Here is a 24,586-nt window from a genome sequence, read left to right as displayed (position 1 = left end):
CTCTCAGGTTTTGGAAACCTACAGATAATTTTAAAATCCTGCGGTCGACAACACTGTGATATAACCGGTCGCCAGTAGATGGCAGTGTTCTGTGCATTTTGACGCCGGTTATACCACACGGCCTGAATCACAATTTCGGCTTTTGGAAAAGCAACCTGGGCTTCTTCTGGCATTTTTACATAAAACAAACACAATAACAACGTCTATAAACCCAGAGAATATATTCACGAGAGTTTTTGGCACAATATACAAAGAGTTTAATGCTGTTGTCCGTGTGGAGCCTGATCAGAGTGTCTCAAATGCATTTCTCCTGGTGTCAACCTTTACCCATAATGCACTGTGCACACACCATGTCCACACTAAAACTTTCAAAATTAGTGCATTACTTTAAAACTAAAACTTATATCTGATATTTTCACTTAATAAAACTTCAGATGTGACTTTAATTTAAATAACTTGTCCTAAATTGGTTTGCTTAAAATTCTAACCATAAGTTAAAACTTTATGCCTTTGGATGACTTGGGTGCAATTGCCAGTGTATAAGTATGGGGTCAAAAGAAACGAGACTTTTTATTTTCTATGACCAGTTCTCCTTTGACTGCAGAGGATAGAGCAGTTTATTCTGGAACCAGCTCTTCTTTGTTTGTAGAGGATAGAACTGTGCATCTACTACAAAAAACTACATCTGCAACATCTAGCGGTCTAAAAATTATCGGACCAAAATTTATCAGAAGTTATTGGTCCGATGATGGTTTTCAAAGTTATCTGAAAAGCTATTCCGATAATGAAACCATTATCTTTCATAATTAGCAGATTAGTGACACTGTGCCCACCATTGATCAATACATATAAATATATGTATTTATATAAATATAAATCTGATTTAGACTCATTGGCTGTGAGCTGTTTGGGTGTGTGTCTTTATTTTCGCTGAAGAAACTTTAATGCAGAAAACACCAAAACTAAACATTAGTTTACTGTGACCTAATTTTCTAGAAAAGGAAAAATCCACAGCTCAAATAAAATTAAATGTGACACTGATCATATCTAAGTAATATAAATATAAATGGAACATCCTGTACACATCTGTCCAGCACAACCACCACTCCTATGATAAACCATTGTTAAGCCACATTTGTGAAACATTTGATAAGTAAGTTCCATTTTTATTGAAAATGTGTGTTTGTTTAATTTGCTCATAGCTGAAAGTGACTGGTTAGTTTCATTTTGTGCTTATGGTCATTAACACACACAAAATCCTTATTTACATTAAGCTCTCTACATCACCTGCTGTCATGTGTGCAGTTATTTTTAGTAAATCACCTGCAAAATGTTCACCAACCCAACGTGCAATTTAGCACTTGTTACACATATGGGATCTTATTTAGTAAATCAGGCCCCTAGCGAGGTAAAGGTCTGCAGCTACCTCCAGTACCACTGTATCTAAAGTAAGAGAGAAGCAGAAATTATGCTAAAACCAAACATTTTTATCTGACAAGTCTGTTGAAGAAGGAGGCTCTTTGTTCTTTTTACAATGACTTAAAGTTTAAACATGCACGCTGTTTTCTGGCTCTGCAGTCACAATTCGCTGACATTGTTTTCTCGCACCAGTCATGCTCCATTTGCCCTGACCTTCATCCTTTTGGGTTTTCTATCAGTCCTTCCTCTTCCTTGGCTGATCTCTCAGCCTTAATCCCTCCCCACCTCCCTTCACCATTTTAGAAATATTCTTTACCTTTCTCACATCCTCACCTTCGCCTCCATCTTGCTTCCACTTTTTGTTTCTTTGAAATATTAAATGGGAATGATACAAGTTAGTGGTCAGCACTAATGAGTACTGAACTGATGGCTTTATTGTGGTTTTATTTTTTTCTATTTCAGTATATATTTATGTCTGAGATGTCTTAGGAATGTGTGGGATCCCTGAAAAGTTTGTGAACATCATAGCCAGCCTACACAAATGTACTGTGTGAGCTGTACAGAGTAGGAGCAGAATCTGACTGCTGTTTATCAGGGATGTGTTCTGTCGGGTGCATGGATGACTGGGTGTTGGGTAGGTTTGTGGAAACCAACGACTTAGTGGAAATGTCTAGGAGAGATGTCAATGGAGTTTCTAACTAGTAGCAGAAGCTAGGCTGAGAAAACAGGTGAAGATCTGTGAGCAGCAATATGGTTTCATGCCGAGAAAGAGCACTACAGATGCAATGTTGGTTCTGAGAATACTGATGGACAGAGAAGGGCAGAAGGAGTTACATTGTGTGTTTTTGAATTTAGAGAAAACTTATAACAGGGTGTCAAGAGAAGAGTTGTGGTATTGCATTAGGAAGTCTGGAGTGGCAGAGAAGTATGTGAGGGTAGTGCAGGACATGTCCAAGGATAGTGTGATAGCAGTGAGGTGCGCAGTAGGAATGCCAGACTCATTCAAGGTGGAGGTGGGATTACACCAAGGATCAGCTCTGAGTCCTTTCTTGTTCACAATGGTGATGGACAGGTTGATGGATGAGATGAGACAGAAGTCTTCATGGACTATGATGTTTGCAGATGACATTGTGATGTGTAGTGAGAGTAGAGAGCAGGTGGAGTCTAGCCTGGAAATGTGGAGATACGCACGGGAGAGCAGGGGAATGCAAGTCAATAGGTGAAGTACATATGTGTGAATGAGAAGGAGCCCAGTGGAATAGTGCAGTTGCAAAGAGTAGAAGTAGTTAAAGCAGATGAGTCTAAATACTTGGGGTCAAATTACTTTACAAAAGGTTGCTAGGCAACAGCACATGGGGTGGAAAAAACTAATGATGCAAAAGCACAGTGCTCCATCAGTCCATCAATCTGCACGTCCCGTCAAGTCTCAGATCAGCTTGCAAACAATTGGTGGTCATTATGACTGTGCAGATTCATAATATAAGAGTAACTTGATGGTGACTTACTCCCACCTCTGCTCATTACAAAATGGTGTGTTTGCCCTCTGCTGTCCCAGAAGGCCAGGTCTTTCTAAGATGCAGCCTTAGAAGAGTGCAGACCCTGAACTGAGACACAGCCTCAGATGAGGAGTATAATTTGCATTGTGAGGGAACTTCAATGATGACATGTTGGCAGTGTGGCACATTTGTCTGGACCCTGATCCAGCACACGTGTGCCTTAGTGTTGAGGACCCCAGCAGGTGGAGAAAACCAAGGAGATGCTCCCGTTTCACCTGGCTGTGGCACATAGATGGCTACTTTCGAGAGGTGGGAATGGTTCTCTGCCTGTGTGGTTGCTGTTCAGAACTCGGGGCGGTTCTAAAGTTTGGCACCACTGCCTCCATCCAGAGACTGTAATACTTTTGGGGCTGACAACACTGTTGTCACACACACCACGTCTGCCTGCAAAATGATCAACTGGAAGTCTGTTTTTTCTCTCTCTCTCTCTCTCTCTCTCTCTCTCTCTCTCTCTCTCTCTCTCTCTCTCTCTCAGGTGTTCTCCCAGTCACTGTGAACATGGCAGCACCTGCTCTCAGTCATGGAACACATTCCACTGTAACTGTTCCGGCACCGGCTACAGCGGAGCCACATGTCACTCCCGTAAGGACCCCAATGCCTTAAAGTTCAAAGGTCACACTCTGTGTGTGTCCACATATCTGTCTGAAACCTGTGTTAAACCTCCAGTATTTGAGAATAGATTAAAATGTGCTGCTTTAATTTAGCAGCACATTTTTAATTGATCAGAATCCTGTTTGGGATTTATTTAACCCCTTAATGCCTATTGTCGCATATATGCTACAATATTTGACTCAAATATGCAACATACCAAATTGATCTGTATGCCTGTTGTGGCAAATTTACAACATACCATTATTATTATTATAACATTATAACATAAATTATTACCAAAATACCAAAATTACTATTTATTTTTTGTGCAAAAGTGTAATTAATAATCTCAACATTATTTACCATCTACTTAAAGGCAAAAACACACACAAAACATTTTTTTTTATATACAGCTATATAAATTCAGGCGTTAAGGGGTTAAATGTTTTTGAAATGACTGGTGTTGGTGTTGTTGGTCATGTTTTCTTCTGTCTTCAGCGATATATGAGCAGTCCTGTGAAGCGTACAAACACAAAGGCAGCACGTCGGGGTATTATTACGTTGATGAGGATGGCAGTGGACCCATCAGACCGCACTTAATATACTGCAACATGACAGGTAGCAGACACACAAACACACCACCCAGACACTTTGCTTGTGTCCTTCGTGACGAAGACTGAGATATTTTAAAGCGCCTATGAAATGCATCAACCCCCAGTGAGATGTTTGTACATTAGGAGGAGGACAAATCAATATGTTTAATCAATAAATTAGAAAACAGAAAACATTCTGCTCCACCATCTTATAGATTAGGAGTGTGCATCGCTCTCTTATAAAACAATCCAATACATACTACGTATCTAGATACATGGCCTGTGATACAATTCAAGAGTGATACTTTTCATTTTGGAATGATTCGGTCCAACCTGATGTAATCTGATACTGTTCTTTGTATAATGCAGACATTTATTTTCCTTGAAGTAATAGAATCAGCAAAAAGTGGGATTGGTTATCCTCAGATACATAGTTCATAAAAAAACCTAGGGGCATTCTTCAGATTTTTACTACTGTGATGAAGCACGCTGGCAAAACCTCTGTTAGCCTTTTATTCACCACTGGGGGCAGCACCACATACAGCAGCAGAAAATGCAACATAGAAGAACCCCAAAAGAAAAAAAAAAAACAAAACTCTTTTGAGCCTTTTAGCCTTCTGGAGGTCGGGCATTATCCCAGCACCATCTGGTGGCTGTTTTTTGTCTGTGAAAAGATCACTGAACTCAGTACAAATACATGTGATTTGGTCACTTTTCAAAGGGATCAGACTCATAAAGTTAAAGTTTATTAATTATTTAATTTAATGTACAAAGGTTCATTTCAGGTCGGCTTGGTGTATACGAGGTCTGTTAGAAAAGTATCCGACCTTTTTATTTTTTGCAAAAACCATATGGATTTGAATCACGTGTGATTGCATCAGCCAAGCTTGAACCTTCGTGCGCATGCGTGAGTTTTTTCACGCCTGTCGGTTGTGTCATTCGCCTGTGAGCAGGCTTTGTGTGAGCAGTGGTCCACCCCTCTCGTCGGATTTTTATTGCGAATAAAATGTCTGAACGATCTGGAGCTTTGCTGCATCAAATTTTTCCAGAAACTGTGAGAGACCTCCAGCTGGACACCATTCGGAAAATTCAGATGGCTTTCAGCGACAATTTTATGGGGATTACACAGATTAAGGAGTGCTCCAGCCGGTTTAAAGACCGCCCACAGTGTCTGAGAGCGCGGCACACTCCGAGCGCCGATCGACAGGCTGACACCCTGCTGAAACAACCAGATCATTTCCAACGTGAAGCTTTGTTGATCCGGGACGTCGTCTGACTTCCACAAAAAAGGCAGAAGGCGTGGACATCAGCACTTTGTCGGCACATTCCGCTGTTACAGGAGTTTTTTTCATGGAAAGAGAAGCGGAGGGATGCGCCACATGCCAGAACATGTCCTGTGAGGCTTCATCACGGTGTTGCTTTGCTCCATGCGGCTCTGCTGCGACACACGGAATTCCTCCGCTCCTCTTTCCATGACAAAAACTCCTGTAACAGTGGAATGTGCTGTTCATTTCCAAACTGGACGCTGTGTTGATCCAGGACGTTGTCTGACTAACACAGAAATTGCGGAAGACGTGGACATCAGCACTTTTTCGGCACATTGAGACAGACGTGGAATTCTGCGCATCAGGACATTTCCGCATGGCACAAAGCAACGCCGTGATGAAGCCTCACAGGACATGTTCTGGCATGTCCAGGTCATCCACAATTTCTCGGATAGTCACACGACTGAAAAGCCACCAAAAGCCATCTGAAAGCCGTCCTGTGAGACCAACACGGAGGTGGTTTTGTGCCGCGCCATGAGTGGCTCCGTTGCGCATCCCTCCGCTTTTCTTTTCATGAAAAAAAACTCCTGTAACAGTGGAATGTGCCGAAAAAGTACTGATGTCCACGTCTCCTGCCATTTCTGTGGAAGTCAGATGACGTCCCGGATCAACAAAGCCTTCACGTTGGAAATGACCTGGTTGTTTCAGCCTGTCGATCGGCGCTCGGAGTGCGCCGCACTCTCAGACGCTGTGGGCGGTCTTTAAACCAGCTGGAGCACTCCTTAATCTGTGTAATCCCCATAAAATCGTCCCTGAAAGACATCTGAATTTCCCGAATGGTGTCCACCTGGAGGTCTCTCAGTTTCTGGAAAAATTTGATGCAGCAAAGCTCCAAATCGTTCAGACATTTTATTCGCAATAAAAATTCGACGAGAGGGGTGGACCAGTGCTCACACAAAGCCTGCTCACAGGCGAATGACGCAACCGACAGGCGTGAAAAAAACTCACGCATGCGCACAAAGGTTCAAGCTTGGCTGATGCAATCACACGTGATTCAAATCCATATGGTTTTTGCAAAAAATAAAAAGGTCGGATACTTTTCTAACAGACCTTGTAAATCACATCAGCTGGTTGATAGAAGCAAACTAAACACAATAAAAAAACAGATGATTTCAATAGAACAGCATACAGCCCGAGCGTGTTTTCACTGAGCGGCCAGTCGTGGAAGTACGAATTCTCGCTTTAGGATTGGCTGCTTCGCCGGAAGTGACATGGCACCGACCTTGAGAATAGCATAAATAGCACAGCGTAACATTCCCTTCCTGACCAGGTGTGGCAGTATGAACAAGCTGTGAACGGAATATAAAGTTCAAATGGGTACATTTATTCGTTATACTGCTTACCGCTGTTGGACATGTTTTGTTTTTAACCTCACAAAGTTAACGTTCCCTCGCACTGACCTTTGACCCTTTATGACAGTTTGAGGACGCAGAAATAGTAGAGTAACAGTTTAACTCAGCCAACTGGTAATGTTAAAATCTGGTCATTGACCATGCGGCTCACAGGACATTCAGAAAGATTCAGAGCTCCATGTATTGATTTAGTCACATCTATTACTTTGAAATCAATTTCAGATTTGTTTTTAGGGTTCCAAAACAAATCTACTGTCGTGTCTGATGTTGTTTTTGGATGCTGCATCAGCTTTTCATCCATTATTTTTGTGCATTTTTTCAATTTCACTTTTATTTATTACCTCGTGATACTGCCAGCGCCATGCTTCACAGTCAGGGTGGTGTGTGTGTGTGTGTGTGTGTGTGTGTGTGTGTGTGTGTGTGCAATTTTTATTCTGACTGACAGAAATCTCAATGTTGATCTCAGCAAATGGTGGAGCCAACATCCAGGTCACTGTTGTCTCCATTTGAGCTTTAATTTTGTTTTCCATTTAAGAATGTTTGCTCTTCGATATGCTACATAAATCTTTGCCTGATGAAGCAACTAAGCAGCAGTTGTCATATATGACGTCTCTCCAATCACAGTCACAGAAGCCTGGAACTCCTTCAGAGTTGTAATGGGTGATTTGGTGGCTTCCCTCACTCATACCATTTGAAGGAATGCCTGGTCTTCGCATAATTTTACTGAACTGAATTGGATATTAACTGACATGGAAATTTCCATCCATCCATCCATAAATAAAGGCTAAAAATCCAACACTAAACACTGATCTTTTTTAAGTGAATTTGTGTGGATTTGTCTTCACTTTGAGGTTAAAGAACATTATTTTTAAAATTATTTCAGGAAACTTGTATTTCCATTCCAAACGTGCTCACAAGCCCAAAAAATGAAAACTCTCATGGATACAGTATGAAAATGAATTTCACATAAATCATTTTGTGTCGTTGCTTCTATTTCTTTCGGTCTGTTTACAATAGAGACACAAACATGGATGGTGATCCAACATAATAACACCGACCTGACCAGAGTCCATCTGCTACCTGGAACCACTCAGCACACGGTTAATTTTGAATATGCATCTGAGGAGGAGCAGCTAGCCGCCATCATCAGCCAATCAGAGCACTGTGAACAGGAAGTGGCCTACCATTGCAAAAAGTCCCGCCTCCTGTACACGCAAGGTTAGAGGTTTAATTCAGCAGCAAATAATGTCACTTCAGTGCTAAAATTACCATCAGCTGGAATTTACTTTGGGTCATGGTGAAATTAAATAATTGTTGCACATACCATGGTGTTTTTATATTGGCATTTGTAATATTATCCCCTATGGTACAAGTACTATAGTATTTTTTTACATTGCCATGATACTTCTACTGTGGCATTTGTACCATATCTACACTAGGTATGGTATACCTGCTGTAGGTATAGTAGAAATACTGTGGCTGAAGTACAGTGCAGCAGATAAGTGAATATTTACTGAGGGATCCTTCAAATGGTGATGCAAGCACCAAATTTGGCACACATACTCCTTAGACATTACTCTTTTAAAAATGCCGGGTACCCACGTGAACTTTCAATAGGCGGCCAAGAAGGGGTCATTTGAAGTTTTACACAGGGGTCAAAATTTAAAAATGCTCCAATCATATTGAAAGGTATTCCATATTATTTGTCTGATCATAAAGATTCCAAAAAGGTATAGTTTGGACTATATGTGAATGAATGGTCTGGAGTTAAGGGGTAAAAACAGCAAAAACAGTGACAAAGGTCAATTTCAATTTGTACAGGGGTCAAAAGTTAAAGTTGCTCCAATTTTGGTAAAAAGTGATGCAAATTATTAGTTGGGTGAATACGGTTTTAAAAAGGAATAGTTTGCATCATGTATCATGCTTAGTTATCATGTTACAGGGTAGCATATGTCACATGTCATAGAATCCAATGGATGCTGATATTGTTTAACCTTTACTTTGCAAACCAAGCACTCAACACAGTCAAAACTATTCCATTTATTAATCCTATTAGCTCAACCAGTAATTTGCACCACTTTTTACCAAAATTGGAGCAACTTTAACTTTTGACCCCTGTACAAACTGAAATTGACCTTTCTCAGTGTTTTTGCTGTTTTTACCCCATAACTCCAGACCATTCATTCACAGATAGTCCAAACTATACCTTTTTGGAATCTTTATGATCAGACAAATAATATGGAATACCTTTCAATATGATTGGAGCATTTTTAAATTTTGACCCCTGTGTAATACTTCAATTGACCCCTTCTTGGCCGCCTATTGAAAGTTCACGTGGGTACCCAGCATTTTTAAAAGAGTAATATCTAAGGAGTATGTGTGCCAAATTTGGTGCTTGCATCACCATTTGAAGCATTTTTTTTCAGTTATCCGCTGCACTACAGGGTTACCAAAGGGTTTTTGACATAGCCATTCAATAATTTGATTAAGTTCCTGTTTAGTCAGATTTGAGCCTCCACAGAATGTTACCACAGTATCTGAATATCCAAAGGAAACTTCACATACACTGTTGTAATATAGTATATTTGTTGTTTTTGCACTTTCCAGTTTGTGAAATGAGTTTACATTAATGTTTGAGTCATTATGTACAGTTAGTATGCCACATATCCATAAAAAAAACAAAAAACAAAGTTATATATAAGTGGACCTGTTATCATTAGCTGAACTCTGGTCTGGTCTCTAGTCTGGTGTGTGACATAAGTAGAATTTACAGTTGGAGAAGTTACAGTTCTCATGGGTTCCTACATGGCACACCAGAGTTACATAGTTCCAGAGGTACTTAGTACCATACAAGGTGTTTCAAGCGTGCTGGGGCACGGACAGTGATGTCATTGTCTTTGAAGCTGTTATTTTAATATTTTTAAGCTAAAAAGTACCATACCTAATATTACTTTAGGATGAGGACAGTGCTTTGGACTTTCTGTGTAGCAGATGAATGCATGTGTGTGTGTTTCAGGGGGCTCTCGGCTCAGCTGGTGGGTCGGGGGTCCTGGTCTCGGTCAGGTGCAGACTCATTGGGGCGGCGCTCACCCGGGCAGCCAGCAGTGTGCGTGCCACCTGAAGGGGAACTGTGTAGACCCCAAATACAACTGCAACTGCGATGCCGACCGCCCTGAGTGGTACCGTATCCTAGCAACAAGTTTTCCTGCCTGTAACAGTATTATGAATTCTGAACACACCAGAAGTACTTCTTGTGTCATGCTGTATGTGAACAGTTGAATGTGTAACATCAGATCAGTTAATACCACTGAACATTCATGCAGTTGTTATACTGTGAATCTTTTAAAATTTGCTGTGTTTACTTGAAAAAAGTTGGGAAACTAACTTTTCTGAAAGTAAACAATGTAAAATGCAAGTTTAGTGAATATACACTCAAAGAAAGGTTCTATATCTACCTCATGGATTTATGTCAAGCCACTCATTCATTCATTTTCTGCTGCTTATTTGGCTCTGGATCATGGTAGCAGTAGACCAAGCCGCTCAGACCACACTCCCCTATCATCTGCTAACTCCTCTAAGTATTCCAGGGTAATCCTGAGGTGTCACCAAGACATCTGGGAAATATAATCCCTCCAGTGTGTCCTGGGTCTTTCCCAAGGTCTCCTTCCAGTTGGACCTGCTTCTGCAGATGATCAGAGGGCATTCTCACCAGATGCTCAAACCACTTCAGCCGCCTCCTTTTGATGCAAAGAAGCAGTAACGTCTCCCCGTGTTCCAGAGTGTAAGCCCAGAAACCAAAAGGAGGAATGTCATTCCTGCTGCTTGCATCCACGACCTTGTTCTTTCATTCATTACCCAAAGTTCAAGCCCATAGGTGAGGACAACAGCATAAATCGACTGCTCGCACAAGACTTTGTTGTTTAAATTGCAAACAAAATAATTATTTCTAACAACTGCACGTATGTTTTGTCTCCCAGCTCATGCAGCTGATGGTGATGATAATCACACCTCGTATGTCTTTTTGTGATGATAGTCATCACATGTGGTTTCTCATGTTGTGTTTCTCATCATCAGTGTTTGTTTCTTTCTCTTTTTGCTCTGTATGCACCACTCTGCATTTAATCATTAGTGATCGATCTCTGCTCCCCTCCACAGCATGTCTTTTTCCTGGTTCTCTCCCTCAGCCCCAACCAGTCCCAGCAGAGGACTGCCCCTCCCTGAGCCTGGTTCTGCTGGAGGTTTCTTCCTGTTAAAAGGGAGTTTTTCCTTCCCACTGTAGCCAAGTGCTTGCTCACAGGGGGTCGTTTTGACCGTTGGGGTTTTGCGTGGTTGTTGTATGGCCTTGCCTTACAGTATAAAGCGCCTTGGGGCAACTGTTTGTTGTGATTTGGCGCTATATAAAAAAATTGATTGATTGATTGATCAGTGTGGTGATTCTTCTTCACCATCTTTTTTTTTCTTCTGCTCTCGTTATTTGTATTTTCTCGTTGCATCCAGGGCTGAGGATTCAGGTCTACTGATCCATAAGGAAACTCTCCCGGTTAAGTCTTTGGTGCTTGGTGATGTCCACAGGCCCGGTTCAGAAGGTGCCTATCAGGTGGGACCGCTTCGTTGCCATGGAGACAGTAAGTTTAGCCCTGGTGCTCACATTTGTACTCCGATTTTCATGCATGACTGTATAATATGAAGGGTTTGTATGCAAAACCCAATATCTCCAAAACCACAATTTTTTTTAGTTGGGGCCAGCAATCACTTGAATGCTTAGGTGGCTATGAGTGTGCGAAATATTAAAGAATTTGAAGACATTTTCATTTTATTTATGGAAATCTGCATTTTCTTGTGTTTTCCTTTAAGCCCCCATTTTTAACTGCGTTTATCTCTATTACAAAAATGAACTTATTGTGTTTTCCATCTGAACTCTTCCAATAGATTCACTCACTCACTCATCTTTAACAACTTATTCCAATTAAGGGTCACGGACTCTTTGAATAAATATCATAATATTATAACCAGGTCTGAATTGAGGTATTCAGCCTGTGTACCAAATATCTCTGAGCAGATCACTCAGTGAAATGAATATTCGATAGATATTTATAAGTATTACGTTCTGGTGTATCTTGCAGAAAACCTTTGGAATGCTGCATTTTTTGACAAGGAGACGTCGTACCTCCACTTTCCCACCTTTCATGAAGAACTGAGCGCAGATATCTCCTTCTTGTTTAAAACCACTTCATCCTCTGGAATCTTCCTGGAAAATCTGGGCATCAAAGACTTCATCCGGATTGAACTCAGCAGTAAGTAGAACCTGGATGTTCGATCTCTAATCCAGACGCCCCTCAGATGTGAGCACCGCTTAAATATTAGTGGATTATTTCAAAGGTTTTTCACTTGCATTGAACTTGACTTGCAAAAAGACGGACTGGATTTTGACTTTGGTCCTTTTAAAAGTGGGTGTGGGATAAATTTATTTTTAACCACACTAACGTTTACGTCTGTTCTTCCTGTCTTTCAGTAACTGTTGCACTTTTTTAAATTTAGTATGGTTCTCTGAATTATTGTGGCTTGGTGGTTGACAGGAACTTCCAGATATCTGTACAAGTCATTTGAGTAATGGTTTTTATGGTGCACATTATAACTTCATTGTGTCTCCTCCTTCCCCTATTGCAGCTCCCACTGAGATCCTTTTCTCCTTCGATGTGGGAAACGGACCTTTAGTGGTTCGGGTGAATGCTGAGACGCCGCTGAATGATGACAGGTGGCATCATGTTCGAGCCGAGCGGAATGTTAAAGAGGCATCGGTTCGTCTCGATGACCTTCCCGCCAGCACACAGGAGGCTCCTGCTGATGGACACACCCACCTGCAACTGAACAGTCAGCTCTTCGTAGGTGTGTGTGTGTACTTTTCAACCAATCAATGTGGTGGGGTGCACATGTGTGCAAATGAGTTTGTGTCATTCTCTGTCCGTGTGTGCATAAAGTCTGGAGTTGCCTTGACAACAGCAGGCTGTAAGGGAGGGCAGATAAGAGAGAAGCCGAATGCTTCACCAGGGCTGTTGAAATCCTTCGGTATATGATAAGGCTGCCATGTTTTGAGTTAGGCAGAGAGACACAGAAATTCCATTTGCGGCTCCTCTGACCGTCGGAATCCAATTCATGAATATTCCCTGGTCTCCAATATCTTCCTTTGCAAGCAGATATTTGCTCCGAGATGTTTTCCAACTTGCGTTTGAGTTCAAAAGTTAACGCAGTCTGAGATTGTACCACCTTGCCCATTTCATTAATCATGACAGACAGATGTGGGGGTTGTGGTTCTGGTAGCCGCCATCTCGCCAATTTTCTGGTAGGTCAGGGCAAATTTGCACCACAGATAGATATTAAGCCATGGAAGACGCCACTGAATTTTGGAGGTGATCCAGAGCCGAATTAGCGAACATCAGAAATCTCTGATTGCTCTTGTTTTTTGTTTCTTTTGAGTAGTAGCACACTGACGTATAACATGAGTGAAAATTGGACATAGATTTAAACTACATACAAACAAACAAAAAACAAACAAACAAACAAACAAACAAAAAACATGGTCAAGGTTTGAGGTGATAGTGTTCAAATATACCTCAACTGCACTACAGTGCCTAATTTTATGGCACAAAAACACACAATAGCATGGTAAAATAAAAGACAAACCTCTAAAGTAGGTACTTTTATTCATATTCATGACATTTATTTGGAGAAAGAGCCATTATGTGTGGAAAGAATGGTGAAATTCTCTTCTTGTCCAACCTCTTTCCTCTAGGAGTCAATCAGAGCCGGTTATTATGCAAATTTTGAAGATTACGTGACTGCTCAGAAAAACAGGCTTAAGATTTTTATATAGATTGCTGCATTTCACTGATGCCACTGAGGCTGCAGATTTTGTAATTTTGAAATAATGACAACCTTCAGTGAAATACAACCAACCAAATCCACGTCTAAGAAGGCCTGATGATGTGACCTGTTTTAACAAATGTCAGTGATTCATGCTGAAAAGGAAACTGAAACATTTCTGCTCCCTTTAATATTGCTTGTTCTCCATCCTTACAAATAATATGGCCTAGCTCTCAAACGATGATCCAATTCATGGATTCAACATTTGAGGAAGATGATCAGTTTTGGAGAACTGATTGTTTGATTATTAGTCAAAAACATCCCTGAAAAACTTGAGATAAAATGGATTTTAGTGCTTAAAATGCAATAGAATATTTGAAACATGTTATCAAATGTCTCAGATCTGGTATTGTCATATTTTAAATATTAAACCATCTTTAATAAGATAAGATAAGACTTTATTGATCTCACAGTGGAGAAATTCATGTTAGGTCAGCTCTTAAAAAAACACACAAGATGGGTGCGAGTAGAGGAAAATGTGCATCAAACAGTGTGTGCAAAGATAGGCATTAATACTTGCAACAATACAATAAAATAAGAAAATGAGGTAGAAATACAGTATATACAAACAAAAATATAAACGCAACACTTTTGGTTTTGCTCCCATTTTGTACGAGATGAACTCAAAGATCTAAAACTTTTTCCACATACACAATATCACCATTTCCCTCAAATATTGTTCACAAACCAGTCTAAATCTGTGATAATGAGCACTTCTCCTTTGCTGAGATAATCCATCCCACCTCACAGGTGTGCCATATCAAGATGCTGATTAGACACCATGATTAGTGCACAGGTGTGCCTTAGACTGCCCACAATAAAAGGCCACTCTGAAAGGTGCAGTTTTATCACACAGCACAATGCCACAGATGTCACAAGATTTGAGGGAGCGTGCAATTGGCATGCTGACAGCAGGAATGTCAACCAGAGCTGTTGCTCATGTATTGAATGTTCATTTCTCTACCATAAGCTGTTTCAGAGAATTTGGCAGTACATCCAACCAGCCTCACAACCGCAGACCACGTGTAACCACACCAGCCCAGGACCTCCACATCCAGCATGTTCACCTCCAAGATCGTCTGAGACCAGCCACTCGGACAGCTGCTGAAACAATCGGTTTGCATAACCAAAGAATTTCTGCACAAACTTTCAGAAACCATCTCAGGGAAGCTCATCTGCATGCTCGTCGTCCTCATCGGGGTCTCGACCTGACTCCAGTTCGTCGTCGTAACCGACTTGAGTGGGAAAATGCTCACATTCACTGGCGTTTGGCACATTGGAGAGGTGTTCTCTTCACGGATGAATCCCGGTTCACACTGTTCAGGGCAGATGGCAGACAGCGTGTGTGGCGTCGTGTGGGTGAGCGGTTTCTGATGTCAATGTTGTGGATCAAGTGGCCCATGGTGGCGGTGGGGTTATGGTATGGGCAGGCGTCTGTTATGGACGAAGAACACTAGTGCATTTTATTGATGGCATTTTGAATGCACAGAGATACCGAGATGAGATCCTGAGGCCCATTGCTGTGCCATACATCCAAGAACATCACCTCATGTTGCAGCAGGATAATGCACAGCCCCATGTTGCAAGGATCTGTACACAGTTCTTGGAAGCTGAAAATGTCCCAGTTCTTGCATGGCCGGCATACTCACCGGACATGTCACCCATTGAGCATGTTTGGGATGCTCTGGACCGGCGTATACGACAGCGTGTACCAGTTCCTGCCAATATCCAGCAACTTCGCACAGCCATTGAAGAGGAGTGGACCAACATTCCACAGGCCACAATTGACAACCTGATCAACTCTATGCGAAGGAGATGTGTTGCACTGCATGAGGCAAATGGTGGTCACACCAGATACTGACAGGTATCCCCCCCCAATAAAACAAAACTGCACCTTTCAGAGTGGCCTTTTATTGTGGACAGTCTAAGGCACACCTGTGCACTAATCATGGTGTCTAATCAGCATCTTGATATGGCACACCTGTGAGGTGGGATGGATTATCTCAGCAAAGGAGAAGTGCTCACTATCACAGATTTAGACTGGTTTGTGAACAATATTTGAGGGAAATGGTGATATTGTGTATGTGAAAAAGTTTTAGATCTTTGAGTTCATCTCATACAAAATGGGAGCAAAACCAAAAGTGTTGCGTTTATATTTTTGTTGAGTGTATATACATCAGCCAACCTTGAACCCTCGTGCGCATACATGAGTTTTTTCAAGCCTGTTGGTTGCGTCATTCGCCTGTGAGCAGGCTTTGAGTGAGGAGTGGTCCACCCCTCTCATCGGATTTCTTTTGTCTGGGAACTTCCTGAGAGACTGGCGCTTTGGTTGATCAAAATTTTTTCAGAACCTGTGAGGCACATCGAAGTGGACACCATTCAAGAAATTCAGCTGGTTTTCGGTGAAAATTTTAACGGCTGATGAGAGATTATGGAGTGTTACTGTCACTTTAAGGACTGCCCACAGAGCGGGACGTCGCGCAGTGCTCCGAGGCGCCATCGTCAGCCTGTTTCGAGCTGAAAACCTCCAAATTTAAGCCTCTGTTGACCCAGGACGTCGTGAGAGAACAGAGAACTTTCAGAAGAGGTCGGGATCAGCAGTTTGTCCTGTGGCATGGCGCGCTGCCACAGAAAAAAACACCTCCGTGTTGATAACCATTTGTAAAAACCAGGCGGCTTTTGATGGCTTTCAGTTGAGTGAGTATCGGAGAAATTGTTTAACAGCTGAACATGTTCCAACTTGTCCTTAAGGCTTCCAACGGAGGTGTTTTTCCTGTGGCGGCACGCCGCGCCGGCTGCCTGCCAACACGCCAACCCGTCCACACGTCTTTCATTACAAAATCTCCTTTAACAGTGGAATGTCCGGATAAACTGCTGATCCCAACCTCTTCTGAAAGTTCTCTGTTCTCTCACAATGTCCTGGGTCAACAGAGGCTTAAATTTGGAGGTTTTCAGCTCGAAACAGGCTGACGACGGCGTCTCGGAGCGCTGCGTGACGTCCCGCTCCATGGGAAGTCCTTAAAGTGACAGTAACACTCCATAATCTCTCATCAGCCGTTAAAATTTTCACCGAAAACCAGCTGAATTTCTCGAATGGTGTCCACTTCGATGTGCCTCACAGGTTCTGAAAAAATTTTGATCAAGCAAAGTGCCAGTCTCTCAGCAAGTTGTCAGACAAAGGGATTCCGACGGGAGGGGTGGACCACTTCTCAATCAAAGCCTGCCCACAGGCGAATGACATAACCGACAGGCGTGAAAAAACTCACTCATGCACACGAGGGTTCAAGGTTGGCTGATGTAATCGCACGTGATTCAAATCCATATAGTTTTTGAAAAAAAATAAAAAGGTAGGATACTTTTCTAATAGACCTCGTATATAGAAGTACATATGCATACAGTGAGGAAAATAAGTATTTGAACACCCTGTGATTTTGCAAGTTCTCACACTTAGAAATCATGGAGGGGTCTGAAATTTTCATCTTAGGTGCATGTCCACTGTGAGAGACATAATCTAAAAAAAAAAAATCCAGAAATCACAATGTATGATTTTTTAAAATAATTTATTTGTATGTTACTGCTGCAAATAAGTATTTGAACACCTGTGAAAATCAATGTTAATATTTGATACAGTAGCCTTTGTTTGCAATTACAAAGGTCAAACGTTTCCTGTAGTTTTTCACCAGGTTTGCACACTGCAGCAGGGATTTTGGTCCACTCCTCCATACAGATCTTCTCCAAATCTTTTTGGAGTTTCAGCTCCCTCCAAAGATTTTCTATTGAGTTCAGGTCTGGAGACTGGCCAGGCCACTCCAGGACCTTGAAATGCTTCTTACGGAGCCCCTCCTTAGTTGCCCTGGCTGTGTGTTTGTGGTCATTGTCATGCTGAAGACCCAGCCATGACCCATCTTCAATGCTCTTACTGAGGGAAGGAGGTTGTTTGCCAAAATCTCGTAATACATGACCCCATCCATCCTCCCTTCAATACAGTGCAGTCGTCCTGTCCCCTTTGCAGAAGAGCACGCCCAGAGTATGATGTTTCCACCCCCATGCTTCACGGTTGGGATGGTTTTCTTGGGGTTGTTCTCATCCTGTAAACATGGTAAGTGGCGTTGATTCCAAAAACCTCTATTCTGGTCTCATCTGACCACATGACCTTCTCCGATGCCTCCTCTGGATCATCCAGATGGTCACTGGTGAACTTCAAACGGGCCTGGACATATGCTGGCTTGAGCAGGGGGACCTTGCTGCCCTGCAGGATTTTAAACCGTGACAGCATCATGTGTTACTAATATAATCTTTGTGACTGTGGTCCCAGCTCTATTCAGGTCATTGACCAGGTCCTCCTGTGTAGTTCTGAGCTTTCTCAGAATCATCCTTACCCCACAAAGTGAGATCTTGCATGGAATCCCAGACCGAGGGAGATTGACAGTCATCTTGTGTTTCTTCCACTTTCTAATAAATAATCATAACAGTTGTTGTCTTCTACCAAGCTGCTTGCCTGTTGTCCTGTAGTCCATCCCAGCCTTGTGCAGGTCTACAGTTTTGTCCCTGGTGTCCTTAGACAGCTCTTTGGTCTTGGCTATGGTGGACAGGTTGGAGTGTGATTGATTGAGTGTGTGAACAGGTGTCTTTTATACAGGTAACAAGTTCAAACAGATGCAATTCATACAGGTAAAGAGTGCAGAATAAGAGGGCTTCTTAAAGACAAATTAACAGGTCTGTGAGAGCCAGAATTCTTGCTGGTTGGTAGGTGGTCAAATACTTATTTGCAGCAGTAACATACAAACAAATTATTAAAAAATCATACATTGTGATTTCCGGATTTTTTTTAGATTATGTCTCTCACAGTGGACATAGTAGAAAAGCTTGACTCTTCGACTGGACTGGGTTGCTTGACGCGAGGATGTTTCGCTTCAAATTGCAGAAGCTTCCTCAGTTAAAACTCTTGGTTCTTCTCGACAAGGGTCAGACAGAAGTCAGACTCCCAGAGCAAGAATTTTAGCTGAAGCTTCTGCGATTTGAAGCGAAACGTCCTCGTGTCAAGCAACCCAGTCCAGTTGAAGATTCAAGCTTCTCTACTATGGAAACCACCTGGACAACCGGGAGCCTACAGAGAATCACAGTGGACATGCACCTAAGATGAAAATTTCAGACCCCTCCATGATTTTGAAGTGGGAGAACTTGCAAAATCGCAGGGTGTTCAAATACTTATTTTCCTCACTGTATATAAACATGATTGGAATTGAAAAAAAAATCTGATTATAATTACTATATGTTAGGGAGAATAAGTTCCACCTGTTAAAAAATGCCTCTTGAAGAGGAAAACCCACATATACAAGTCACACCTTGCTGGGAAAAGCAAATATTATGGCATCACTGAATCACAAAAAGGCAGCATGGTGGCTTAGTGGTTAGCACGGCTGCCTCACAGCAAGAAGGTCATGGGACTGATTCCCACTTGTAGCCTTTCTGTGTGGCTTTGCATGTTCTCGCTGTGTTTGCGTGGGTTCCCACCAGGTCCTCCAGCTTCCTCCAACATCCAAAAACATGCAGGTTAAGTGGATTGGAAACTTTTAAACTGTCCATAGGTGTGTGTGCGGGTGTAATTGTGTTTGTTTGGCATCCTGCTGCACTCACTGAGTTCCCATCTTATTTGAAGATGTTATGGCTTTTTGGACATTTTTGCTGTTATCAGACATCGTACAAACCACAAAATAACAACGTAATTAAGCGATAATGAAAGTCGGTGGTTGCAGCCTCAGTCTGTCCATTCTTTTCCCAGCTTACAGAGGTAATGACTCCACACTCACAGCAAATCCCCACAAATTGAACATATTTCTGCAGGATGATGCCGTGAAAACTTTCCTTGGAGTGGTCAGCTTCCTTGCGGTGACTTTGGAGAAGTGTCTGAACACGACCCATTAATTAAGGTGGTGTTTTTCTGACAGTTCCTTAAACTTTGTGCCATGATATGAACCTCATCAAGTGTGCAGCTTCGGAAAGCTGTTTATCTCAGTGTGCAGGCCGCCACTTTGCCGTTCTCAGGCAATTATAACGGTGCAACGGCTGAACCGTGAGGACAGGTGCAGGTAATTTGAGAAGTTAGGAAACAATAACTTTTAGTGTTTGGATTGTGCAGGAGAAGGAGAGGAGGATATGTTTGTGGTTGTTACGGGGAACCAGCCAGGCAGATGTGCCGCATGTCAGAGAGACTGACAGCTCCACAGATTTGCACTCAGCAACCATCAGCGTGATGCTGGAATTGCAGGCAGCCGATGGGAAGCCATCGACAGGCGATGTTTCATGTCTGCATGTGACTGTGCCAATAATCCAGTCAGATAGCTCTGAATATTTTCTCCTGCCACTGAAACAATTGTGGTAAAAATGTTCAGGTATGACTGCAAAATCTGATTCAAAATGTATTTATTTTTCACAAACAAGTTGATACCCATCTCTACAGAAGAGGAAAAATATAAAGGGATGATGTAAAATAAGAAATCAACAAACGTTTACATAAGTGGATTTATTAGGTAGAGTGTCGGCGTTAAAGCTTTCTGCTTTTGTTGTCCATCACACATAAAGAACATGTATCAAACTGACCATGAGTGAAGCATCGCTCTTCTAAACTCAAACCAACAACTTCAATTAGAAGGTTGGCATCTGAGAGCATCTGAGAGCTTACGTGAACATAACTTAAGTGCATTATGTAACTTACATAGTTAATTTACATAACTTAAATGTCTTCAAAATCACAATTACGGTAATCATCTTGATAATAAAACAGTTCATCACTGGAGTAAATATTAGTTTGCACTAAATTCACCCAAGTCAAATTACCTGAATAACAGACCAGTAAGATGGACGAGTTTACTGAGAAGCAGCATCTTCATACTGTATCAGTGTTCAGCAGACAGGTAGCGTTAGGTTTGCAGTTTGTAACTGAACCCAAGATTGCAGACAGCAACCAAAACAGGAGGTAAGGTGAATGCAAAGGTGATTAAAGAATCTGTCTATCTGGAAATTCGGGGTGACGCAGGGGAGCCGTGGGAGTTATGGTTAGGGTTTTGGTTAGGGGTAGGGTTAAAAATATTGACCTAAACTTAATCACATCATGGAAATATGACGTATTTCATGACAGTGAGAAAAGCGTGAGACTGGGGTGCTCCAGGAAAAAGTCCTGTTTTTGTTACTCTTCAGGAGGGACAGCGTCTCGGCAGAAGGGCTTTCGTGGATGCATTCGATCCCTGCAGCTGAACGGCGTCACTCTGGACCTGGAGGAAAGGGCGATGATCACCCCCGGGGTTCGGCCAGGATGTCCAGGCCACTGCAGCAGCTACGGCTCACTCTGCCAGAACCGCGGACGCTGTGTTGAGAGATCAAACAGCTTTTCCTGCAACTGCAGCCTGTCTGCATACACTGGAGCCTTCTGCGAAAAAGGTAGACAAATCTCCCAGCTGCACCTGGTGCATGAGAACCAGCTTTGTCCACTTTAAGATGTATCTTTAAATTTGAGGTCAGTCAGTTAGTTAAAGGCGTGTTGCCTTTTGATTATTTATTAACTGTTTAAGTGATGAAATGGATTTTCTTCTGCACCATAATAATTTGGTTTTCTTAGTGTTCACATAAAGGATTCACAATCTCACATCACCAGTGTAATCAAAATTTAGCTCGTCTACAATTTAGGATTTTGACCCCCCCATGGTTTAAAATACAGCAACAGGATGCATTTTCTGTGGTGACATTGTAGATCACCTTGAGGAGCATTTCTGACTCTTAAACAGCAAACATGGTCAGCGTCAGCATCAGGGAGCTGATGAAATGTGGTAGACCTTTAATTGTGCCAGATATTGCCCCCCCCAGAAAAAAAGAAATGTTCAGTTAAAGGCGATAGGAAGCAACAGAAGGAAGCCAGATAAAATGTGGACATATTTCCGATGAGCACTTTGCTGGATATCTGCTTTACAAATAAAATAACACTCTCACACATTTACTGTGTCACTTGTCAACAGTACTGTTAGCAGTGTTGTATAAAGTACTGGAAAATCACACTTAAGTGAAAGTACAGATACCCATTAAAAAAATGACTTTGGTAGAAGTTCAAGTCACTGATTGAAATTCTACTCAAGTAAAAGTCTTAAAGTATCTAGTATTTATTGTACTTAAGTATGACAAGTAATGTACATCTAAATGTACTCAAGTATTGAAAGTAAAAGTACAAGTAAATGTTAATAATCAAAAACGGACTGATTTTTTTTATTTTTTTTTATAAAAGTTTATCTAGGCTTGTAAATGACTGGTAGTATTAGTCAAAATACTTAAAATTGTGCACATCACACAAAAACACTTCAGAAACAAGGTTTCAAAACCTAAACGAGAGCTACTCACTAGGTGTTCACAGGAAACAGTTATTTATTTCTATATGTATTTATTTACTTTCATTGTTACATGGTTTTATCTTTTCTGTTGTGTTTTGTTTCATTAGGTTCTTTTTGTCTCAATCTCTAAAATAGTATTGTAACATTATTAGTCTATTATTATTGACTATTATTGTCTATTATGTAGACTATTATTGTTGTTGCTATAATATATGACTAAAAATAAATTTAAAAAAAAATTACAATTTGACTCTTTTACGACAACAAATGCTGAGCCATTAATTATACAGAAAACAATCAACACAAACGTGCTGATGCGAACAGCTTAATGCTAACTTTAACACTGAAAACGCCATAGACATGCTAACGCGTTAGCATCTGTCCCGTTTTTAAATTATAAAATACATCTATTAACTGTTTCAGAAGACCATAACAGGTCGGTTTGACATAAAAATATTAAGTATTACTCACAAACATATTACTCTTCAGGGTTTTAGCGGGAAAAATTAGGATAAAATGAAATTAATCAATCCACGAATCGTAGATTGAAGCACTGCTTCAACCTGCGAATCACTGCTTCGATTGGTTCAAGGTTCAAAGCAAAGCCGCGCTGCAGAAAAGTTGATTACAGACTCACTGCAGGTCTGTAATCAATGTAGAAAAATGATCATTTTGCTGACAAATACCCCCCAAGTGCGCAACTGCAAGAAAGCCTACCGGACATGCCTCATGACAAATCGGCCTGACTTCATTGCAGTCACTAGTAATCAGTGGTGTCTCTGGGTGAAAACACGACTTTTTTTTGTGTGTGTGTTTTTTTTTTTTTTTTTTTGTAACGAGTAATAGCATGGCGAAAAGAAAATGTATCGGAGTAGAAGTATGCAATTAAGGTCGGAAATGTAGTGAAGTAAAAGTGAAAGTAAGCTGAATTTAAAAAACTCAAGTAAAGTACAAAGTCTCCCAAAACGTACTTAAGTACAGTAGTGAAGTATTTTTACTTTGTTACTATACAACACTGACTGTTAGTTACAGTAAAAAAAAAAAAAAAAACATCTTTATTTGGTTTGCAAAGTGAGTCATTGAGGAACTCAGCCACATGGGGTGTGCAGCCAGTACATTCTGAGTGCCGGTCCCAAGCCTGGATAAATGAGGAGGGTTGCGTCAGGAAGGGCATCCGGCGTAAAACAAGCCAACCCAACTATGCAGACAAAGAATCGAATTTCCATACTGGATCGTTTGCGGCCCGGGTTAACAACGTCCGCCACCGGTGCTGTTGCCCAACAGGGTGCCGGTGGAAATTGGGCTACTGCTGGGCGAAGATGACGAAGAAGAGGAGGAGAACGTTTGTGACAGAGGAAGATACAGAGGACAGGGTGAGATGGAAACGATGGATCTGCTGTGGCCACCCCTAACGGGAACAGGTGAAAGACAAAGAAGAAAGTGAGTCATTGAGGATTGAAGAATTTTATCTTAGCTTTATTAGATCATATATGTCTCTTTTTTGTTGTGGAAGTTGGAAAATCCACATTTCAACTGAATGAACCATAAACTTCCAACCTGGTGCCGGTGCTTCCTGCTGATGTAGGGAACTCACGATATTTTCCAAGAAATCCACCCAAAATAATACGTATTTTGTTGCAGTTTTCTGTCTCCCGACTACTCTCCAAAAGTTACGGCCTAGAGAGATACTAGCTCAACCGAATTTGTTGACACAGAATAACACCCCCACACCACCACCCCCCAGAAGATTTGGTCTCTTTAATGTGTAACATCTTGCACTAGATATGTCCATAAACTTGTGGCTTTCTGCAGAACTGGATTCTTATAGTTATGTCTTTTTTCACCCTTTGGTGGGTTGTTCATGCTGAGTGAAACATTTTGCTCGGGCATGTTCTTCAAAGGTTCTTCATTCAGTTTTCAGTGACAAATGTGCAGTTTCTACATTTGTGACGAACTTTCAAACTCCTTCTGCTGTGTGTGTTCACACTTAAAAGCATAATTCAACTTTGAACAAATTTTAAGAAATAAGCAGCAGCTGGAGCTTCACCTCTGACATCATCTCCACTTTATCTCCTCTCTGACATCACGTCTGTCTCTGCAGAAGTTTCAGCCATTTTTCAGTCCAGAACGTCGATCCGCTACACCTTCGAGGATCCGGTGGTGAACAGCAGCAGCACTCTGCCCTCCTCCGTCTTCTCTGACACGAGCCTCAGAGCAGAAAACATCTCGCTGTGCTTCAGTACCGCTCAGAGTCCTGCTCTGATCCTCTACGTCAGCTCCTACCACAGCGAGTATCTGGCTCTGCTGCTCGAGAAGCATGGTGCGGACTCACTCTTCAGCCTGTCTTCAGTGCAAGCACAGGTTTTACTGCCAGTAACGGACACGCACTCATGACTTCATGTATTTTCTGTCAGTAAATGTTGATTTCTTCTATTTGCTCCAGAGTTGACTTCC

At 41.6% G+C, this 24,586-nt stretch overlaps 1 protein-coding gene across 1 annotated transcript in view; it reads left to right on the top strand.

Moving 5' to 3' along the window:
* Positions 1-24,586, top strand: part of LOC117523525 (contactin-associated protein-like 4) — a 127,886-nt gene that overhangs the window by 76,326 nt on the left and 26,974 nt on the right. The window contains exons 11-19 of the mRNA XM_034185080.1: positions 3,451-3,557; positions 4,065-4,184; positions 7,854-8,054; positions 9,853-10,015; positions 11,334-11,461; positions 11,960-12,130; positions 12,504-12,722; positions 20,955-21,194; positions 24,234-24,452. Coding sequence (XP_034040971.1) covers positions 3,451-3,557; positions 4,065-4,184; positions 7,854-8,054; positions 9,853-10,015; positions 11,334-11,461; positions 11,960-12,130; positions 12,504-12,722; positions 20,955-21,194; positions 24,234-24,452 — 1,568 coding nt within the window. The remainder of the gene's footprint in view (positions 1-3,450; positions 3,558-4,064; positions 4,185-7,853; positions 8,055-9,852; positions 10,016-11,333; positions 11,462-11,959; positions 12,131-12,503; positions 12,723-20,954; positions 21,195-24,233; positions 24,453-24,586) is intronic.

This window comes from Thalassophryne amazonica, chromosome 13 (assembly GCF_902500255.1).
Source record: "Thalassophryne amazonica chromosome 13, fThaAma1.1, whole genome shotgun sequence".
Lineage (NCBI taxonomy): Eukaryota > Metazoa > Chordata > Actinopteri > Batrachoidiformes > Batrachoididae > Thalassophryne > Thalassophryne amazonica.
Note: the sequence above shows the minus strand (reverse complement) of the source record. Positions and strands in the feature narration are given on the sequence as shown.